This window comes from Mytilus edulis, chromosome 12 (assembly GCF_963676685.1).
Source record: "Mytilus edulis chromosome 12, xbMytEdul2.2, whole genome shotgun sequence".
Classification (NCBI taxonomy): domain Eukaryota; kingdom Metazoa; phylum Mollusca; class Bivalvia; order Mytilida; family Mytilidae; genus Mytilus; species Mytilus edulis.
This window is the reverse complement of record NC_092355.1, coordinates 63,168,713-63,192,086: the sequence shown is the minus strand read 5'-3', so window position 1 is coordinate 63,192,086 and position 23,374 is coordinate 63,168,713. Positions and strand designations below refer to the sequence as shown.

The window sequence follows — 23,374 nt, the reverse complement described above, 5'->3', positions numbered from 1 at the left end:
AAGTATATTACGCAATCAGCAAATAAGGGTACCCTAGTAAATTTTAAACGGATACAGACATTTAATTTCGTCCGAATGTCTAAATGTTGCAAAAATGGCCGTCGTTACACTAAGTTAATAAAAAGTTACTTCTCTGAATTAGAGTTAACAGCAAATGTGAGCTAATAAAAGAAAAGTAATGGGTATTTTGGTGTGAAGCAGGATCTGTTTACCCTTACAAACACCCGAATTAATTCCCGGGTTTGTTATTGTGTGTGTGTGTCTAGATGATTAGTCTTCTACATTGTTTTTTGTTGTTGTACGTTTCTTTTGGACTTGCGAGTATGAATATCAAATTTTTATCTTTCGCTGCTCTTTGTCAAATATACAACCTTTAGCATCACATTGAATGACTACAGAACCTCCAATTTGCAAGTTCATGACATCAAATTTGCTTTAAGTTACTTTTGTTTAAACAGGAGGAGTGTTCAGTTATGTAAAAAAAATTAAGCCTGCCACACTTGGTTGTGCCTCAGTTGAATCCGGCACTTTTTCAGTTGTTCTCTAAATGTATATATTTTTATTTTGGACATTACGCAAGTATTGTCTCATTCAAGCAAACATTCAATTCAATTGATAGTAAGCTTAGTGTAACTCTAATAAGTGAGATGACTTAGTATTATAATGAAGAAAAAAAACTTTTCGAGGTTCAATCTTTAGTTGTATTTTGTTTAATCTAAGGGTATTGTTTGATTGCATTTGACTTCATCATTGGTCATCATCACAATATCCAACTCATCATTAATGCAAAAAATTATAAGTAAAATAATTAATGCACAATATGCAGAATTCAAAAAAAAAAAAACGTCCTTACATCGGCAGGGATCCTCAGAAACTGTTACATTGTCTATTGCAATAACACTTTTCCCATCACTGCTTGCTGTTGCTATAAATTCAATTGACACGTTTGTGTGCTTTTTAAAAGGAACACATGACAACAGCCATCCTTGATCTTGTTCTCCCTGTTTAAACCATAACGAGGTCTTCTGACCACTGCTCATTATAGTAGAGACATTTAGAGATCCGACATTTATTCCACCGAAGTAGGAGTAGAAATGTAACGTTGATATTGATGATGATGAAAACACTGGGGAAATTAGACTTGCTGAATTTCCCTCTGTCCCATTACTGTTCTGGTAGAAGAAATATCCTAAAAAGATTTTACAATTTAACTTATACAGTAAAGGATATAAAAGCATGTGTATTCCAGACGGCACTATACGATTGTCAATAACTGTGAGCTGGCATAAGTATAACAATAATGTTTAGGTTATACATGTTAAATATATAATTGTTTCTCAAATTGATCTCAAACGTAAAACAATCATTGGTTTAAAATGTGTATTTCTTTCTTAACATCGCCTTAGCTGAGAAGTTACAATATTGAAACTCTATTTTGATTTGTTCTGACATTTTTGGAAGATTCAGCCCTGCCTGTTATTACTTCAATCTAGAAATACTTGCTCTTTGACACTTTTTTCAATATAAAAAAGTATCATCTTTTTCAGTTTTAAAAACTAGCTTACCGTAAGGAGTTCCAGAAACATCAACAATAGGTAAGTTCTTTCCGTGTGTAAATTGACTTTTATAATTCCATGCATTCATTCCTTGTATAATAGTTTTAGTATAGTTACAGGCCGCACTTGTACTAAATGTGCAATTTACTCCAGATTCCTCCTTATCAACCGGACATACAAATGTTGTGGAAGCTGATCCTGAAACATATAAAAAGAATGAGCATGTTTTTTAAATGCATATGCTACTAAAGCATCATTTTATAAACAGACCAAATATTTTAAAATTTCAAGGTCTAATGAATAGTAGCAACCCGTCTGAACTAAACAATCTGTGCAAGTTTATAAGAATTATTATTAAATGCCTAGAATCTCCTGGGTAATCACTTTATGTCTCTATTTTACATTTGTATTTAAAATTTATACTATGTTAATTTATTTGTATATGTCTCTGTACCATTGTATTTTGGTTTATGAGAATAAAGATATATATATATATGCTTACAATCAAGTATTGACAATAAAATAGAGAATGGGTGGAAACGGGGAAAAATTTCAAGAGGCAATAACCAGACCATAGAACAGACAGCAGCCGAAGGCCAATGCAGGGAGAAAATAATGCACTCGGATGTGGTTCTCCGCTGGTTCCTAATACTTGTTAAACGTACAAAGTTCAAAATAGCAGTCTCCATCTCTTTTCAACATTTAACATTGTGTTACTATTTACTTTTCTTACTTTTATATTAAATCATATTTTCAGCGTACTATGATTTTCAGTATGTTGGACGCGAGCATCATGAAGGAGACAATACTCGAAATGATATAAGGATTGTACATTCAAATATACCTACCGCATGTTCCTCTTGTAAGTTTTATTTCATCTAATGCAATATCACCTGTATATGATGAGCCACGCATGCCAACAAACTTTACCTAAACAAACACATGGTATGAAGATCAGGTTGATATCAATGTATGTTATGCAAGTTATGATAAATTTATGAACAATCGAAAGATCTTTCTTATTGGGGGAATTAAGCCACACAAAGCATTTTTGCATTAGAAACGAAATACATGTACAATTTTATTACCATCAGAACTGAGTGTACCTTGAAAAATCATTGAAATTTTTGTTTTTGAAGTGATATGTTAACACTTTTTAGCAAGACGTTTAATTTTGTTGTTGTCTATGTACGACATATTCAGCTTGAGCTACGTCTTTTGAAATTTTGACAGTAACACTGATTAATGTAGTATGGTAGTATAAATTTAGATAAATTATTGTTCAGACTTTGCTAAAACGTAGTATATATTGATATATGTTCAAACATATAATAAAAAGATAAGATCACCCCAGATCAGAGCTCTCAAGCTACAGATTGTGACAAAATGACACATTTTGTATGGCTTATACAGTGGGATCACTATGTGATTAGAATCAAAACTGAATGATAGTTTTGTAAAAAACAGACAGTTTTATAAAATACTTTGAGAATATTAAAAGAAAAAATAGGGTTACCGTACGTTTTTGTCAGGCACAAATACAAAATATCAAAATTCAAGGTAGATTCTTACAGAATATACACTATTTCAGAGTAACATTCCCTTTGAATGCCAATTTATAACATTGAAAATCAAGCATAATAATCTACCTTTGACTTGAAGTTTTAATCTTAGACATGTGTTCTTTTAAAAAAATCATATTTGTTATCTGCATTCCTGCATCACATTTTTGCTAACTTGATTGAAAATCTGCACCTTATGTTCTCTGTTTTAACAATCGAATATGGCGAAAGACGGTTAAACTACCTTAAATGTCTAATGTAAAAAATGGTACTAGATTTGCTATAAGTGCTAGTTTTATAGTTTGCTCGTTACAGTTCTGAACAAAAATATGCAAGATTATTTTTATTGTTTGTCCAAAATCATTTATCAACTAAAGATAATATGTGTTTTGTTTTGAAGACTTGTATCATTCTCATAATACATATTTGGGTTTATGAATTGTATAAAATATCGTTGCTATGCATAATGTATTTAGGCGATTTTCTGTACAAGCATCCGTTTCGAAATGCTCTGACTTGATTAAGGTATATCATAGAAATACATAACTGGATTCATTTATTCAAGTATTGTAAAAAGGACTTAAGCACAAGATGTACAGCGGCCGGTTGATTTACATTTACAGAAAGCAGAAGTTACCTCTAATCCGAGTAATGGTGGTATATCCAAACTAACAAAATGCCAAATGTTTCCCTGGTTATTCCTTCTTGACCAGATAACTGTTCCGTTTTGGCTGTAATTGCTCACGACCCTGACCTGAAGCTCATTTATTGTATTCCCGTACATGTGATAGTAAAAGGATAAACATCTCGGCCATACTAAAATGACAACACAATAAATCATGTGCATTTGTTAAAAGATGTTTTTTAGTATTATTTATATTTGTTTTGACTGGAGTTTTTTATATGTTGAAATTTTATGTTCTGGTATAGCAAACCCATATGGTAAATCCTTTGCGAATTTCATATTCGAAAAGAAATGGTTATTCACTTTTTTGTTTAATAGATAAAAAAAATATTTAATAATAAGACTTAGTATGCCTTTCCTAAATACTAATATACTTTCCAAGTTTGCTTGTGCAATTTCAGATTTTATTTATGTGTACTGAATGTTTGCTGATTTTTAACAACCAATGTTCAAAAGTTTGATTTTATTTTTGCAAAGTGGTAGGATGGACAAGACGAATCTTTACATATATTCCATCTATGAATATTGGCATGTCAGTTACCCTGTAGGAGCACTTACAAATTACATCAGATGAATTTTTTTATACCAAGATATGTCATATGCTGAGAATGTCTTTATAAGAATTACACTTATTTAGTTATTGGCATTTAGTTTCAGGTTTCGCTTATCCATATATTTTTTTTTTATTTTGGTTAATCAGCACGTCAAACAAATCTTTGTTTTCATATACAAATATATCTACAAAGAATGAAAAATGCTGATAACGTCATATGCGAAAGCAATCTGAATCTAACAAAACTTATCTAGTAAACTTTGCTATTCAAAATTAAAACATGCCGATGGTCTGTTTTTCTTTATTTATCGAGGTACATTTTATAGTAGAAGCTTGTTGAACTTGAATTGTGAAAGAAATGTTAATCTTTGTAATCGTAAATTTGAAATATCACATTAAAACTACATTTAATCTTAAATGATACACATAAGGACCTCAAATATGTGTCAACTTTGGTTATCTGTTCTTGTTAACAGTGATAAACAATATAAACAGAACATGTAGATAAAGATACTGCTAAAACGACTTGAGCTGAATTATGATATTTATGCGCTCTATAATGTAATTTTACCATCAAACGAAACCGAAGTTGTCAGCTCAGCTGCATCTCCTTCCGATCCAGAACTGGTTTCTAGATATATGTAGTAGCTATTTGTGTCATTATCATAACCCCCACAGGGACCAGTATAACTTGATCCGGTACAACCCTAAGAAAATATTAATAAAGATAAGTTCATATTGTACTAGTAAAGTGAATAACGTTATATATGTTATTCTATCTTCAGAATCTCATAACTTAAAGACATTTTAATGGGTCTTCAATGTAACGAGAAACTCCCGCACCCGGAGGCGTCCTTCAGCTGGCCCCTTAAAAATATATATTCTAGTTCAGTGATAATGGACGTCATACTAAACTCCGAATTATACACAAGAAATCACACAAGACTAACAAAGGCCAGAGGCTCCTGACTTGGGACAGGCGCAAAATACATTTCGAATATGCAAAAAATGGTACACTTATCTCTGTCTTTGTTATAACACGAATTTTGTGCACGTTTGCAAATCGAATGCATACGATTATAAATATTTGTCAATATAACGCTTTTAATGAGATAATTAATTTTAACTCTTTGCCAAACTAATGAATGCAAAGACCATTGTCACAGAAAGTATTAGCATATTCTATAATAAATAAAGCCAAACACTTACATTTCTGCTTGACCAATGCACTCTACTAACAGAATAGGGTGTCAGGAAATTACAGACTGACTGGAAAGAGCAATAGTACTCAGATCCGTACCCACCTGTTTTCAAAACGATTACAAAGTTAAGTTTATAATTCAATTCTTTTTATGGAGACAAAACAATAAAAAGAATCAAACCCAGTATTGTTCAGCTGTATTACTAACAAAACATTGCCGTTCTCAGTATCACATTACGAATTATCTGTTTCTTGACGAGCAAAATACGAAGAGGTCCGGTAAATATTATTTTGTTCAAGTTCATGATGAATATTCAGAATGATTATTTGTGAGAAAACAATTTCTGACCAAAAAAATATGAATAGCTGTTTAGAATCAAACAACGGGAAAGTTTCAATTAATGCCAAAAGTTGAAATACAATTCAAGATTTTGATGACCCAGTTTGTAAATGTGTCATTTGCAAAGAACATGGTACTAATCGATTGTAGTAATAGGACTGACAGACGGACATACGGAAAAACATTGTATCCGACGAAACGTCTGTGTGATATAACATAAAACTTGCCTCCTACAAGCAATTTACATATTTTAAGAACCAAATCCTTTCTATTCTGTATTTTTTATTTGTTTTTTTTTTATATTGATATAAGGTCACTCATAGTTCTTATTTAATTTGATAGTAAGTTCAAATAATCAGTTAGTTTCATTTAATGATGAGACAATGACAACCCTTTAGAAATATACGCAAACAGTGATAGATATAGGGCATCACAATATTGTAAACAAAGTTTCACGAAACTACTAGAATACTGTACATCAATTATAGTATATGAAATATAACAAAGAATTGTTACAGTAATTTATAATAATTTGCTTAATTCGATCATACTTGTAAATACATTTATACTTTGACAGAATTGATAGATAACAGGCTTTAAATTTTTAAAGACGTCTGATTCTTTCTACAAACAACTTATTAGTGAGGCTCAAGATAAGTTAAAAGGGCTAATTAAAGTACGTAGTTAAAGAGCATTGAGGACCAAAAATTCTGAAATGTTTTGCCAAATACAGGTCAGATTATATGCCTGGGATATGGAAATCCTTCGTATTTAGAATAATTCAAATTTTTTAAAGCAGTAAATTTATAAAAAAATTACTAAGGTTGAAAGGATTTGGTCTATCGAACAATTCAAAGTTTTGTTAACAGTTTATTTATAATTATTACCACTTAAAAAATTAATCAAGTGATCAGACATCAATTTACATTAGTCTAAAATACATATACAAAATAATTATTTCAATGACATCAGTGAACATAAATAAGTAATTAGTCGTTTTTATCTCAATTAACTCAATAAACAGTTGGATGTAGTTTTCTGATTTTTTTCTTTTACCCCTAAAGCATGGTCAAATATTGGCCTTTACAAATTATTGCCTTTCTAATGATGAAAGTGCTTATATTGCTGCACTAATTAATAGTTCGTGAACTTGATATCATTTGGAAGTCCTAGATAATGCATAGTTACACTAACCCTTTTTACATCTGACACCAACATCATAATCATGATCGCCAGGACCATTCAAAGAACGGTAACAGTCTTCCAATCTTGTGTGTCCACTATAACAGTATAAATAAGTATACCATACTGGCACCTCACTGTCAGCTTTTCCGAAGTATCCATAGTTAAATGGCACGGCACCGTCTCCACTGTAAACAAAGATATTTCTATAATTTACTTACAACTCAACTTAGAGCTAGGATGGCATATATTCGGGTTTATTTAATGCTATACTTTACTCATCAATCTCTTGCCATTCAAGAAACTTTTGCGTTGTAATAAATGAATGTTGGCGTTTATTGATGCTCGAACCGATCGTGCAAGGGCTGTATAGCCAGTCAAGGTCGTTAAAAACTTCCATTTGTTGTTGTTGATGCTCGAAATTTATGGTAAGTCCGTTACTCTATCATCTGCCTGTCAATGAAAAGCCTAGTTTTACAAATTAATATTTCTGGATTTGAGCAAGGTAAGCGAGAATGAAGCCTTGTTGGAATGTATCATAGTCATTTCGTACCATTACCATTTCGTACAATCAGAAAAACACCATCAATAAGGTACACGTGCCACTTTCATATTTATAGTCACAATTTTGACTTTATATCAAGCTCACTATGAGGAACCTATAAGCACAATTTATTTTTCCTATAGTTCCTAATGCGCGTTGGCTTTTTGTATTTGATTAAGCCTTTGCTTAAGTTGTGATTCGAGCGCCACTGGTGAATCTTTAGGACTATTTATTGATAAAGTTTTAAACATAACACCTGTATCCTAAAGTTTGACATATGACACCAGCTTCTCTATATGTGAAACTAGAGGCTGCGATAGTTCCCCAAAGTCCATTCATTTTTATTTCCACTCGTCCTTCTAGGCAGCTAGAACCATTCACAAGTCGGATTTCTGTAAATCAAGTCAATCGATATATGTTACCTTATTTCATTATTATTTATGACAATCATTCCTCTCATTTTTGTTTTAGGTCTGAGAGTGTGCAATTGCAACAAATCAGGTCAGATAGCATTGTAGGGTTTAGGTTTTTTTGAAGTCCATTTTGTTTAACACCCTTTAACATTCAATGTGATACTCTTTTTCTTTTCAAATGTTTGGACGTTTGCACATCTAAAATAAATCTTTCTAGAGAATTATGTTATGCGGACGGAGCACTTACTTCGTTTAATTCCGATCAAATTCTTTTTTTCTCCTTATTTTTTGTTATGTAAACATTCTAATAAATGTACGGAATGCATGTTCAATAATATCTGTAATCTTAAAATAGCAAAGACTTCATTTTATATCAAATATTAAAATTTCATTTAAGTAATGTCACTAACCCTGTAATACGTTTTGGTAGTCTACAAACGACAATGAATAATTATTTGCATTCATGTAATGTCATGTAAATAATAAACAGCATTGTTGTTAAGAACATTGTTAAATCGTCGGCTGAAGATTATTTTAATGAAAGTTCGTTCTTAAGTTGTACTGTTATACCACTGTGTCATGTTAAAGGGGGTTGGGATTCCGCTAACATGTTTAACCTCGCCAGAATATGTATGCATGTGCCTGTCCCAAGTCAGGAGCCTGTAATTCAGTGGTTGTCATTTGTTTATGTGTTACATATTTGTTTTTCGTTCATGTTTTGTACATAAATAAGGCCGTTAGTTTTCTCGTCTGGATTGTTTTACATTGTCATTTCGGGGCCTTTTATAGCTGACTATGCGGTATGGGCTTTTGTCATTGATGAAGGCCGTACGGTAACCTCTAGTTGTTAATTTTTGGCTCATTTTGGTCTCTTGTGGAGAGTTGTCTCATTGGCAAGCATACAACCTCTTCTTTTTTATATCAATTATTTGATGTAAATTATGAATATTGATATATACATACTGTGCACCGTATCAATTTACTTTTATTATACAAGCCTTACATGTCAACCTATTCATTTCGAAGTATTTTCCACCCTCAAAAACTTCTGTACGCAATCTGATGACCATAATAATATTCTTGTTTTCTACAGGTAGGATAAATATGTTTGAACAAACAATTAATACTACCCTTTCAGTTACCTCAAGTCAAGTTAAAACATTTTGTTGTTACCTACCTATCTTACTAGTTGTTGATGGGGTTGTACTTTCTTGGGTGAAATCTGTTGCGATGGGACTACTAAATACTGTGCTTGGAGTACTTGTCAATAAAGTATCTGGCAATAAATTAAGGTTTCAAAATATGTCTTTCTTATAGGTTTCTTTATTAGATTTGATTATAGAACAAAAAAAAAAAACCAATGCAAAGTGATCTACATACTTGACATTCAAAAACACAATAGGGATCTTCAACACGAGAAAGGATATTTAGGCACCTGTCTCCTGTTATTCGACCGGTATGGTTATTATTTGTAATTTCATGCAGTTCCCTCATCTTTTGTTTGTAATCTGGATTTGCCGTTATCGATTTCTGAGATTATTTAACATCACTAAACTAAAATGTTACATCCACTCTGTGTAGTATTTCTATGTGTATCCATCTGATGAATACAGCCTTTTTCAACTGATTCTAAATTTCTTATGTTGTAATTTTACACCACTGTCCCAAGTTCGGGGTGGGGGGTCTTTATAACCCTATAAATCATTTACAGTAGAATAGTAAAGAGAACACATGTACTTTTAACACATCAACAATTCAACATATAAGAGAGAGATGTCAGGCTGGATCACACAACCATTTATTAACAATTTTAATAAATATATAGAGTTTCGAAAGTATTGATTTCTTTTGATTGTCATAAAATTTCCAAATTTAAGTGTTTTTGGACGTTTTGAAAAAAAAATTTCGAATCGATACAGAAATGTCTTTTTAACCAGCCTCCGAAAAACTAGTTCCTCATTTCCTTCATCGTGTTTTTAAGTTGAAATCATATGTAAAATTCTTGGAGAATGTGACAAAATAAGACGGCAACATTATGACGACAGCAAAATGATATGATTACAATTTTGTTGCAGGGGGCATTTTATAAGTAAGATTGCAAATCTCTCGAACATTGATTAACTAAGCATAACTTTATGCATGCAATACATTTCGTCTTGGTTTCATAGTTTTCATCACAAAAAGAACTTACAGTTTTGACAATATTGTTCATCAAATCCATTGCTACAGTCTTCAATCCCATCACACAGATTATAAACAGAAATGCATTCCAATACTGGTGAGCATTGTATTTGGTCAACAGCACATCCTAAGTATAAAAAGAAGAAATCGTTGGTATAACATCAAAGGAGTTGTTTCTCGAAGGGTTAACACTGGCCCTGTTTTTTTTTTAAATCGGTTAGAAAAATTAAAAATTTTACGTAAAAAAAAAAAATAGATAAGCTGGCCAAACACAAATTTTGATTATTAAGAAGCTTTAAATTTCCTTAACAATGGGAAGTGACGTCAACTTTCAGCTGATTTTTATTTTACAGAGTTATCTCCCTGTAGCATATGTAGTGTGTATGTTCCACGTTAATATGATACTGGTAACAAATAAAACATCAGAAGTAATCCCTATTTGACTCTGCTGGCTACGCAAATTTAATAAGTCGGTTTTGGAATACGTCACCAAAACTATTTTTTATAACTAAAACCTCATATTCACGGGAGGGTTTGTCAGCCATTACACCAGGTTAAAACGTCCTGTTCCAATTCAGGAATATGGCAGTTGTTATAAAAAAAGTCAGTTTCTATGTAAACTGGCGTTTTTGTTTTTGATGGATTTTTTGGTTTGATTTTTTTTGGTTGCATTTTTGTTTCAGCTATATTCCTGATATAACTGATGTGTTTCAATCGGTTTTAGTTTGTAAACAGGATTTGTTTTCTCTCAATCAATTAAGGTATTTCAAACAGCGGTATACTACTGTTCTCTTTATTTTTCAGCACCGAAATCCGAATGTTCTCATCTTAGATTACTCGATATTGCTTTCTAAGCAAATAATACGTCTGTTGTTGTATACCACTGAGGAGTATGACTTGCCTTTGATATAGGATGTATAAACAGCTCTGAATCCGGATTTTGTAATGCTAAAATCACTATAAAAATAAACAACCATGCTATTGTTTGTGGATTCAACTTTTATTTCTTCATCAATTGCACCTCTTAAAGTAAGCAATAATGGATATGATGTATTTGCTCCATCATAAACCTATATAAAAGAAAAACATGTAATTTATTCAAAAGTGTGTCATCTACATATACCTGAAAATACAAGTATGTTTGTTAAGAATATACCAGCATTCTATACCAATTGTGCTTCAAAAATTTACTTTAAAAAAAAAATTCAAAACCGATTGTTATTCCTAATAAGATATAAACTTTATAAAAAAGTTTAAATTATGTCATTATGAAGTATTTGACTAACAATTATAATTATGTCTTTTCTGTTACATTAATTCATATGTACTCAGAACACATGCTTAAAAGTCTATTTTGCATATGAATACTATATGAAGGCAATTGTCGAACCACAGATATTTCAACACGTGTGCTACATCACTTGAACCTATATTGAATGTTGGTGCTATATGAGCTATCTGTCCAAATATTACAGGCTTATGATTTAGTTTTAAAATGTGGCTCTCAATTACAACAAACTCATCTGTGGTGTTTCAATCAAAGGTGAATTAATCTTTTAAATCGTTAGATGATTGCCATAACTATTCAAGTATGTTCTCATAAAAATATAGCAATGATCATCGAGGTCATAAAGTACTCCGTTCTGTTCGTAATGTTTTCATTTATACATATTGACGATTTGGTTAAATGTAGTCACGTTGTCAGCACCAACATTCAAAGTTTGTTGTTCATGCAGTTGACAAACTGTGAGCTAAGTAAAGCGATAATATTTTGCACTAACTTTGACGTTATCGCAGCAGGATTCTGTATTGAAATCTGTAAACGTCAAACTAATGATGTAACCCTCATGGCTATTAATAAAATAATAACATCTCTGGTTGTTTGGGTAGTTGTATGGATAATTTGGTGAGGTTATACTTCCTTTCAATCCATTGTAATATCCAACACAACTTCCTGTCAAAAAGACATGCATGTTTAAAACGATTAATTGATTGCTGTTTGCCTAACGTCTAAAGGAACATCGACCAAGTGGTAGTAATAACATGAACGTTGCACATTTCGACAATCAATTTCTGTTCAGTAATGCTCAAATGAGATAAATTTGTTATTCAAAAACATTACATTTAGCCATTCTCGAATTCTTACACGCCCTTTACCTTTTTCTTGACCTGTTGATTATATATGCTCAATAAACGTTTGGTTCGTTTGATCTCATTTCTTGATTGGTCAAAATTCGATTATGACGTTAAATTCTCTTGCTTTACTCTAAATTACCGTGGCGTCAAGAAAAAGAAACCTTCCCAGATGACGTCACATAGAAAGGACATTTATTTTCATAGATCATTTGAAAAGAAGGTTTGAGATGTGTGCATATCTATTTTCAATTATTTAAAGAAACAAATTCCACCACCAAATCTTGTGCAGTATGATATTTATCCATTCTCGACAGTTAAATTGCGAGCCTCGCATATCAAACTTGACAATTTAATTGTCTCGATTGGATAAATATCGTATTACACTCGACACTATCATACAAAATTTATTCACATTACTATATAATCCATTAATAGTAACAACAACCTTTGTTTTTATCCTATTGACAAACCAATACAACATGTACAATGTATCGCTCTTTGTTCCGTTCTTACCTTGTTGATCTGAAGTTGTAGGTGATGATTCTGTCGACGGAGTGGTAGAAACTAAGAATAAATCAAACAATGTGTTTAATTATTTAGTTAATAAATTCATAATGATTTGTTGAATGGCATTTTTTAAACGTTTCTCCGGGCACTCCAGCTGCATCCAATAATGTCACTTACCGCCTCAAAACAGAAATCGAACCTTGTGAGTGCGTTGAACACTAATCAATCAATCAATCAATCAACCACGTATTCATTGAGGACATACTTCTTACATACGCTATGATTACAATGCTGTCTTATTCAATCCGACAAACTAGATAAAGGGAAGTCGGTCCTCGCCTCTATATGCTCCATTATCACTAAACAAGTATATATATTTGTTTAGGGGCCAGCTAAAGGACACCTCCGGGTGCTGAAATTTCTCACTGCATTGAAGACCTGTTGGTGACCTTCTGTTGTTGTCTGCTCTATGATCGGGTTGTTGTCTCTTTGACACATTCCCCATTTCCATTCACAATTTTATTTTAATTAAAGATGTAAGGCAACTTAGATTCAAGGGCATTGGTCAATTCATATACTAATTTCTTGGTATCCATAAATAGAATCAGTTAAGCTATTTCAAAACAATGCCTGTGTTCAGATAAGAATAAAGAACTGTTTGTTGTTTCAATTTTACGCCAGACAGGTTTTAAACACATATATATATATATATATATAGTTAATTTTTGCTAGGGCTTATCTGTATATAAAATCAGGATTTTAACGGCCTATATATGACGGATATACATTTCACTTATTGGATTTTGGCTGTGTACTGATTGATATTTGAATCTTAGATACATATTTTGTTATTAGGTTTTATTGGTTTTGAATTAACTTTTAGTGGTTGCATGTTCTCCCAGATCTTTTGTGTTTTTGTAAATTGTTTTATGGTAGTTGTATTGATTTGGCGGGTTTCATCCCTTTTTAACTGATTTTCATAGTTTGTACCTAGGTTGTGCTATTACATCATTCTTTCGTGTAAAGAGGAGGGATTGACGCCCGGAATCTTATAATTGTTAGGAGTATGCAATTCAGTAGTTGTCGCTAGTTGCTATATACATGTATCACATCAATTTTTCGTTTATTGCTTTGTACATAAAAATCACGCCGTTAGTTTTCACTTTTGATTTTTTTTTTAATTTGTGATTTGTTTAACTCTTTATAGCTTGCTGTGCGTCGTAGATTAACTTATTGTTGAAAGCCAGCCAGTGACATATTCTTACCTGCATCTACGTCATTTGGCGCATATATGAAATTTCAATCCTAGTATCTATGATGAGTTTATTTGGTTCGTGGCGGAGAGTTATCTAATTGTAAATCACACCGTCTGACGTTAACATTAAAATATAACTACCCTTTATCGTAACTAAATAATCCGTTATTGGTCATATTAGTGATAACTGTACTTATTAACATTTCAATCCTGGTATCTATGATGAGTTTATTTGGTCGGTGATGAGGAGTTATCTAATTGAAAATCACACCGTCTGACGTAAACATTAAAACATAACAACTCTTTATCGTAACTAATTAATCCGTTATTGGTCATATTTGTGATAACTGTACTTAAAAATTTATATATCTACAATTTATCCGGAAAGATAGCATTCATCTTTTAGTAGAACTAAATTCAAAAAATATTATGTCAATGTAAAACATCAGTGAAATCTTTGTTGTGTTTATTAACTTACTAGAAGAATCTAAAAACATGGCATTGAATCCTCTCATAACAACCGATCCGTCGGTGTAAAAAACAATAAGCATCTCAGCAGAGAAAGCTGTTACAGGGTTTGGTAGGGAACTACCACAATACTTCGCTAGGCGATGATCTGTTGACGAATTCCCATCATAGATCTGAAAATAAACGAACATGATATCGTCTTTAACAGCTATATGAGTATGCATATATAATCTCCTTCAATTTCAGAGAACACATCCGTTTTTGAATATTCTGTTTCTATCCGCCTGTTACCCAGATAGCTATAGGCAGGACCTGTTTCTGTTCTACTAAACTTCCGGGAACGAAAGAGCTCTAATAACATGAATAATCAATTAAATCTGTTTGAATTTCATTCGACTGTAAAGCAAGTGAGAGGTTTAGCTAGCTAACCAACAGGTTTATTCCAACATTTTCAACATAAGAAACAGCATGTACCAAATTAGGAATATGACAGTTTTCATCCAATTGTTTGATCTGTTTTAGCTTCTGATTTTGGCATTTTATGAGGGACTTTCCATTTTGAATTGTCCTCGGGGTTCAGTATTTTTGTGATTTTACTTTTTTCGTTGGATTGTTCTACGCTTATACAGTTTTACAGTTAACACATTCCCTATTTTCATCCTCTATTTTATTGAAATTCTGTGCTTGAACAAGTTTTGACAGTTTTCGGGTCATTAAAGGGATATTCAGTTTAGAATTTTCCTCGGTGTTCGGTATTTTTATGACTTTACTTTTTTTTTTACATAGAATAAAAGACTCTTTATTCAAACTTATGACCAATTTCAGAATTTAACATAGGAAGCTTTCCGGCTACAATAAATGGGGTTTTATTTATAACGAATGTCTTTCTCTGAGATGGTTTCTCCTCGAATATAATGTGTTTACAATCTATACAAACTTTTTGGAATTTTTGGGTCCTCAATGCTCTTCAACTTTGTACTTGTTGGTTTTTTTTAAATGTTTTGATATGAGCGTCACTGATGAATCTTATGTAGACGAAACGCGCATTTATCGTATTAAATATATATTTAAGATATAGTTGTGGGAAAATGAACAGCATCATAAAACCACAAGTGTTAAAACACTAATGATATGGAGTCTTTTCATGATTCTGTCAGACCTTTTTCACTAAGCAAGTCATGGCTATTGTGAAACAAATATTATGCATTGTACGTACATTTGTATATCGCTATGAGTATTTGAACGAAGTATTGTCACAAAACAGCTATTTGATTATACAGACAAAAACAAATGAGTTCTCAAACTATTAATTTGGATAACTTCGAAGTTATAATATCGGAAAGTTTTTTAATAGGAAATTGTGTATCACAAATATTTATTTGATGTCCGTATTGAACGGATCTTGATATTTTAATGGGGCTATTTTAAAAAACAAAGAGCCTCTAACGATCATGATCATTATTTGTAGATTTTTCCTTATGGTTAATTTCTTCTCAAAAGTTTTTTCTTAAAAGTTCTCTCTGGCCATTATATTTTCAAAATTTATAGACAATAACACAAAATATTAGACCAATGAGCCAAGTATGTTTAAAATAGCATCATGATTAACGCTAGCCGTCCAACCATTTTTTTTTTACAAAAAACTGATGACCACAATATATAATGAGCTTTTCATGCAGTTTGTGTAAACAATGTTACTTTCCCACATGCACACCTTTCACATATGTTCATTTAAACAACTTACTTCGACATAATCATAACATGATCCACTGCTCAAAGCCTCGACTTCAAAATCAATGAATGAAAAGGTAATTGGTAACATCAATGGACTCTGTATCAAATAATGACAAGTTATTGAATTCGGATAGTCTGCTGGATAATTCGGGGATTGTATTCTTCCATTTGATGCGTTATAGTTTTCATTACATGATATCTCTGAAATTCAAATTGAAAAGAATAATGTTAAGAAACTGAGAAATTGCGTTGGTTAACATTGATAAAATGACTTGCAAGGTCTAAAACATATGTGTTCTTCTATTTCAAATCACCAGTGTAGGCTCATGTTTTTGTCGTCATATGCCGTTTGTTTTATTTCGCACTATTTTATATAGAAAGGTGGTGTTAGTACAATACTAGTATCTGTATAATCTCATCTCTGTTTACTTTATTCAAAACTCTCTACGATTTACATTGACATATCGCAAAGACTACGTTAAATTACTGTATATTTTTCTCTATATTAATCTAAATACATACTAGGAGATATAATACCATTGCTAAGATCAAATAGAGAATGTATAGAAACTGACGGTTAAATTACATCTCTTCGTAAATTTTACGGACGCCATCACGAGTTGGTTAACCGTTATGGAATAACCGTTTCACAAATGATATCGGATATGTTCCTTACAATCCCCTTCCAATTCATAAATGTGACCTACCTAATTCTACTATTTACCGGATCTGCTTACCCTTCCGGAGCACCTGCAATCACCCCAGTTTTTGGTGGGGTTCGTGTTGTTTATGCTTTAGTTTTCTATGTTGTGTCATGTGTCATGTGTACTATTGTTTGTCAGTTTGTTCTTTTCATTTTTAGCCATGGCGTTGTCAGTTTATTTTCGAGTTTGACTGTCCCTCTGGTATCTTTCGTCCCTCTTTTACGACCTTCACGCATGAACAAAACCCATACCATATAGCAAGCTATGAAAGATTGCGACATGACAAGTTTCATATTATTAGGGCTTAAAAAAATACATCTTTCTGTTGCTTTATCATCTAATACAACCAACACCACTTTAAATTCTTGTAGAAAGATGCTACATTTCTACTAGCACATGTAATACTATTTTATGAATTTATTGACAACGAGGCTGGTGGTTTGCCTCCTTCCTAACCCACAATAGTCATTATCAAGTATGTGAAGTTTTATCAAGTGAGTGTTTTGAACTATCATATATACCACGTGGCTGCAACGTAGAAGAGGTATTCCCTGTAACATGTGTTGTAGATTCAACATCAATTGTCCCTTCTGGGGTTGTTATATCTGGTGGTGAACCTAAATCTAAAAGAAATCAGTGTTTACATGTAAGCAATCTTTTTTCGTCCTTTGTTAAATTAAACTTGAATTTTTAACTTGATAAAAACAATAATTTTTCGAAAATTTCTTGAAAGGATCTGTATTCGAAGATTGGATGTCTGAACGTCTTAACTTCCAGTTGCGCATATTTCCTGTGTCTTAATGGACGATTCGTATATGTTATAATTTGGGTTGAACAGTACAGTTGCTAGCTACTGGAAAGAGAAAGCATGTTTGATAAAAACATAATTTGCATTGTAAATCTAGAAATTGAAAAGGTATTTTAACGAGTAACAAGAAGCATTGGATTTAACGTCTCTAGGGCGAATGACATGACGTGACATCCCGAAGAATCAAACAGACAACAAGTCAGCAAAATACGTTGCTTGTCTTTTACATTATGCTTACCTATGACGTGTAAGTCAATTTGATTAACACCAACTGCACCTGACACTATTTTCTTGACCATACTACTATCAATCATCATAGTTGAACCATCTTGCATTATAACATAACGAGCTTTTAATATTATGTCAAATGTCACCATTACATTACCACCAAGTTCACTGGAATAAATTAAAAATACATTTACTAATTCATGTAAAAAAAAAATAAAGATAAAAATGAGTTCTCCGTTCTCAATATACCTTCTCACAAACTTGTAATTGAATAATTAAATAATTCTTCATAAACAATGTGAATGAAATCATAATATAACTGCACATACCTTTGTCATCAATGAAATTAATTACCTTATTATAAAGTAACAACATTCTCATGTCAGATAATATCCTGGCATTCAAACATTGTGTTATCGTTATGGCAAGACAAGAACCTGTATTTACCTGACGTTCCGCAAGACCGTTTTTTCATAAATCTGTGAAAGAGGCATGTGACGTGACATACTTGTTGTATTGTCCATTGACGACATGTAATTCTGTATTTCTATGTTCATCTACGAAAAGGAAAATGATATGTTTAAATTTTCAAATGATAATTAGATTTTTTGTTCAAATCAACACAGCGAAAAAAACATTTATGATACACAAAACTACTAGAACATAGTAGATTCAAAACTTTTAAAACGCCAACAAAAAAATGCTTAATTTGATTTGACTTCCATCGAACCTTCAGTTCGCAACAAATGGTACCGAACTACAAGTATTTGACGTTGTGTGTTGAGGGCAGATATTTGATAGTGCTTACTTTATTCATAATTTGAAAGGGGTGTTGCATTTGTTTAGTTGTATACCTAATACTGACCTTTATTTGCCTTCGAATTTTAGTGTGTTGTTTGGTTGTTGTCTCAATGACATATGATTCATGTATCTGATATGACATTTTAAAACAATGTTTAAATCTGCTGTTGATGATTTTTGTTTTTGTAATTTCACGGAAAGATATTATATGTATATAAAAGCTCTCTGGGGCATACTCTTTTTTTTTTAAAGAATTAATAATGTTATGAATGTAAGAAAATAAAGGTAATGTTTAAAATGATAAAACAAACAAAGATAAATATAAAGGACCACTAGTCGTAGACGTAAAACAGAACATACAAAAGAAAATAAAAGAAAAATAGATTAGCATAAAACACTTTTCAAATAAACAAATAACCAACAATGTATGTGTTTATCCACAAAGAGAAAAAAAAAAAGATAATGATCTTGAAAAAAATAAAAAAAAAATAAACGAAACAAACAAATGTGCACAACAAAACATTTTCGACACATAATATAAAACCATATTTTTCTCTCTGGATTATAGTTGATTTGGGATAAAATAGTTAAAATACGTATGTAAACATTCTTTCGTTTTTATCAAAACTATGCAGATGATTGTTTATTTATAAACATAATGTTACCTGGTCAATAGTATATAGTAACTGTTGATACTCTTGTGAGCTTGAGTTAGTGAAGGCAGATACCCAGGTAATATTTCTCATTACCGCCTGTACTTCAAACACTACCCGTGATTCGATGGTTGGAAAAGTTGTGAACTCAGGATAAGTAGTGGTAGTAGAGTTTATATTACCGGGTGTTGCAGTATAAGCATGTTCCATGGTAGTGGTAGTAGAGTTTATATTACCGAGTGTTGCAGTATTCGCATATTCCACGGTAGTGATAGTAGAGTTTGTTGTAGTATTAGCAGGTTGCATGGTAGTGAATGGAGAGTTTATTGTACCGGATGTTGCAGTATTAGCAGGTTGCATGGTAGTGGTAGTAAGGTTTGTTGTAGTATTTGCAGATTGCATGGTAGTGGATGGAGCGTTTGTTGTACCGGATGTTGTAGTATTAGCAGGTTGCATGGTAGTGGATGGAGAGATTGTTGTACCGGATGTTGTAGTATTCGCAGATTGCATGGTAGTGGATGGATAGTTTGTTGTACCGGATGAAGTGACTGTTGTTTCAGTAGAAAGTAGTGGCGAAGTTGTTGGTTGAGTAGTAGTAGTTGTTATTGCCGGTGTTGTACTTGTTGTCGGTGAAGTAACTGATGATGGTGTAGTAATGTTTGTTGGTGTATTGGTAGTTGTTGGTGCAGTAGTTGTTGTTGTTGTTGATAGCTGTTTAGTAATTGTCGGTGTAGTAGTTGTTGATGCATTAGTTGTTGATCCAGAAGCTGTTGTTGTTGGTTGCTGTCTAGTAACAGTCGGTGTAGTAGTTGTTGTTGTTGGTTGCTGTGTAGTTACTGTCGGTGTAGTAGTTGTTGATGCAGTAGTAGTTGTTGTTGTTTGTTGCAGTGTAGTAACTGTCGGTGTAGTAGTTGTTGATGCAGTAATTGTTGATGCAGAAGTTGTTGTTGTAGGTGGCTGTGTAGTAACTGTCGGTGAAGTGGTTGTTGATGCAGTAGTTGTTGATGCAGTAGTTGTTGTTGTTGGTTGCTGTGTAGTTACTGTCGGTGTAGTAGTTGTTGATGCAGTAGTTGTTGATGCAGTAGTTCTTGATGCAGTAGTTGTTGATGCAGTAGTTGTTGTTGTTAGTTGATGTTTAGTAACTGTCGTTGAAGTAGTTGTTGATGCAATAATGGTTGATGCAGTAGTTGTTGTTGTTGATTGCTGTTTAGTTACTGTCGGTGTAGTAGTTGTTGATGCAGTAGTTGTTGTTGTTGGTTGTTGTGTAGTCTTTGTCGGTGTAAGAGTTGTTGTCGTTGTTTTCGATAAAGTAGTTGTTGGTACAGAAGTTGTTGTTGGTTGCTGTGTAGTAACTGTCGGTTTAGTAGTTGTCTGTGTAGCAGTTGTTGTCGGTGTAGTAGTTGTCTGTGCAGCAGTTGTTGTCGGAGGAGTAGTTGTCGGTGATGTAGTTGTAGTTGTTGGTGTTGTAGTAGTTGTTTTGTTAGTAGTTGTCTTTGTAGCAGTTGTTGTCGGTGTATCAGTTGTTATCGATGAGGTAGTTATTGGTGTTGTTGTTGTTATCTTTGTGGTAGTTGTTGGGGGAGTAGTTGTTTTTTGTGTTTTTTGTGTTGTTGATGTAACAGGTGTTGTCGGTATAGTCGTTGTCGTTGTTGTAGTAGTTGTTGTCGGGGTTGTAACTATTTTCGATGTCGGTATAGGAGTTGATGGTGTATTAGATGTTATTTTAGTAGATGTTGGGGTAGTTTGTGTTGACGGTGTTGTAGTTGTCTGTTTTGTTGTTGTTGTTGTCACTTTTGTAGAATCTGATATTGTAGGAGTTATATCTGAAAAAATAAACATTTGAAGAAAAGTGGGAATCTGAAAGCGTTTGCTTTTAATATCAAAAGGTGATTCTTGTCATTTTTTAAAGACGAAGTCCAAAGGTTGAGTAATTAAATTCGAAAATGCGAATTTAAGTACCGGATATTAATCCAGTGAGTTAAGTTAGAAAAGTATGTAAGATTGAGAATGGAAATGGAGAACAGTCACGGTAACATATTATACAATTATAGATGAAGATATAAAGATTATCGTTGATATCAGTACATTCAGTACTAAGATGAATTAGTATGAGATAACACTTTTATTTTAAAACTATGAGATATACTACGCAGTTATGAAATTTTGAAACATAATCTTCTGTGACCATCCTAACAAAATATATGAGGTATCGGATTTAACTTCCTCATTCTCACCCTTTTGGGTGCGTATTTAGGAATACATCTTGCAAACCACTTTTGAATTAAGTCAATACATTTAAATCTTTTCAATTGAATGAAAGAAGATACAATAATACACTTTTGTTCTGAAAGGTATGACAGTTATAAGAGCTTTAAAAACTCGTCAAAGATACTTCTCTTACATATTTAACACCATTGTAGTAATATGTCAAAGGAATAGTTAATGGAGCGTGACTATTTTAATATCAACTAAACGTTACAGTAATTGGTGCAGAAGACCTGCAAAAAGTGCATATATTTGTTACGAGTCCATAAAAATTTACAAATTCCGATTAATAGTAAATGATTGATATCATTGCAAGCCTTTTTATTGATATTATTCAATGGTTTTGTTCTGTAATTCACAGTTGTTGCGTGATTATCACTTATCAAAGTACTCTACTCACGACGTTGCTGTCATATATACCTTGAATTAAAAACCTCACTGTTACTTCGAGATGAAGTACAAAATAAAGATCCCTAAACCCCCGCACCAACTGACAACCCTCAAAAAAGCTAGATGTCAACATCTGGTTTCAAACCCGTATCTCTACAATAATTCAAGTTCTAAAACGCCTCAGGACGGGTAAAGTCGTCAAGTAATTAAACAGAGAAATCGCAATAATGTTTACCTTCGAATGATATTTTCTGTGTATCTATCTCAAAGTCTTTGACCTCCTCAACTTTACCACTTTGTACTATTTGTACAAATGTAGTAGCTATCATTCCTTCGTTCATGCCTACTGTAACACTGGATTCATTCAATTCTGGATTTTTAAAGGTGAGATCAACAATGACTTCAGTGCTTCCTTTCCTAAAAATAAATCGAATTCGATCAATTCAGTAACTATCTGTTTTTATATAATTTAATATTATTTTAACAGTTCAGCATGAATATTTTAAATTCAATATCTACTAGTATATTTGTGACAAAAATAAGCATTGTAGAGCTGTCGTTCAGATAATTGGGACAATCAATTAGCCTTGTTTCGCGTCGATATTATCTAAAATTGACTGTTTCAAATATGCCAATTCCATTTTCTCATTTAAGTTTGCAGATAGAAACAGTGTCGTTTACATGCTGGCAGCTATGCAACAGTTGCTTTGATTCGGAATGTAAAGATATATTTTCTAAACAAAAATCTAAAATATTTTTAATTCAAGACAAAAACATATTTGTTACAATGACAATACAGAAAATGTTACTTGATACCAAAATTGTTCACAATAAACAAATCTACAATAACTATCAATGCTCGATTTCCCCAAAACAAGACTCATATACATATACCAATGATCAACTCATGGTCAAGATTCTCGACTTGGAACCGGCACACTAGATGCAGTTAAACCAGTTCAACTTTGGTACCTCACCAAGCTTACATTTTCAGAGAGTTTAAATTTTAATTCACTGATTAGTTCTCGTACTGAAATATTTTTGATGGGACGGTAAGGAAAACATAACCATAAATTATTTCAATATGGTGTGTTGTTGTACCACAAGGTCTACAAGAATTACAAATTTCACGAGCACGATGTATTTTATGATACAGCTTATATTTTACTTTCATCAGCATATTACAAAGATACTGGCTGATAATAGAA

General features: G+C 32.4%; 1 protein-coding gene across 1 annotated transcript in view; it reads right to left on the bottom strand.

Annotated features, from left to right (window-relative positions):
* The window catches only part of LOC139498920 (MAM and LDL-receptor class A domain-containing protein 1-like), a 114,504-nt gene that overhangs the window by 81,707 nt on the left and 9,423 nt on the right, over positions 1-23,374 (bottom strand). Inside the window, exons 6-25 of the mRNA XM_071287510.1 lie at positions 22,402-22,583; positions 19,524-21,334; positions 18,505-18,614; positions 18,068-18,225; positions 17,543-17,644; positions 16,328-16,518; positions 14,594-14,756; positions 12,867-12,917; positions 11,999-12,171; positions 11,119-11,287; positions 10,228-10,344; positions 9,214-9,312; positions 7,880-8,015; positions 7,092-7,267; positions 5,566-5,660; positions 4,928-5,063; positions 3,756-3,934; positions 2,405-2,486; positions 1,566-1,754; positions 854-1,189 (exon numbers count right to left, since the gene is read on the bottom strand). Coding sequence (XP_071143611.1) covers positions 854-1,189; positions 1,566-1,754; positions 2,405-2,486; positions 3,756-3,934; positions 4,928-5,063; positions 5,566-5,660; positions 7,092-7,267; positions 7,880-8,015; positions 9,214-9,312; positions 10,228-10,344; positions 11,119-11,287; positions 11,999-12,171; positions 12,867-12,917; positions 14,594-14,756; positions 16,328-16,518; positions 17,543-17,644; positions 18,068-18,225; positions 18,505-18,614; positions 19,524-21,334; positions 22,402-22,583 — 4,655 coding nt within the window. The remainder of the gene's footprint in view (positions 1-853; positions 1,190-1,565; positions 1,755-2,404; positions 2,487-3,755; positions 3,935-4,927; positions 5,064-5,565; positions 5,661-7,091; positions 7,268-7,879; positions 8,016-9,213; positions 9,313-10,227; positions 10,345-11,118; positions 11,288-11,998; positions 12,172-12,866; positions 12,918-14,593; positions 14,757-16,327; positions 16,519-17,542; positions 17,645-18,067; positions 18,226-18,504; positions 18,615-19,523; positions 21,335-22,401; positions 22,584-23,374) is intronic.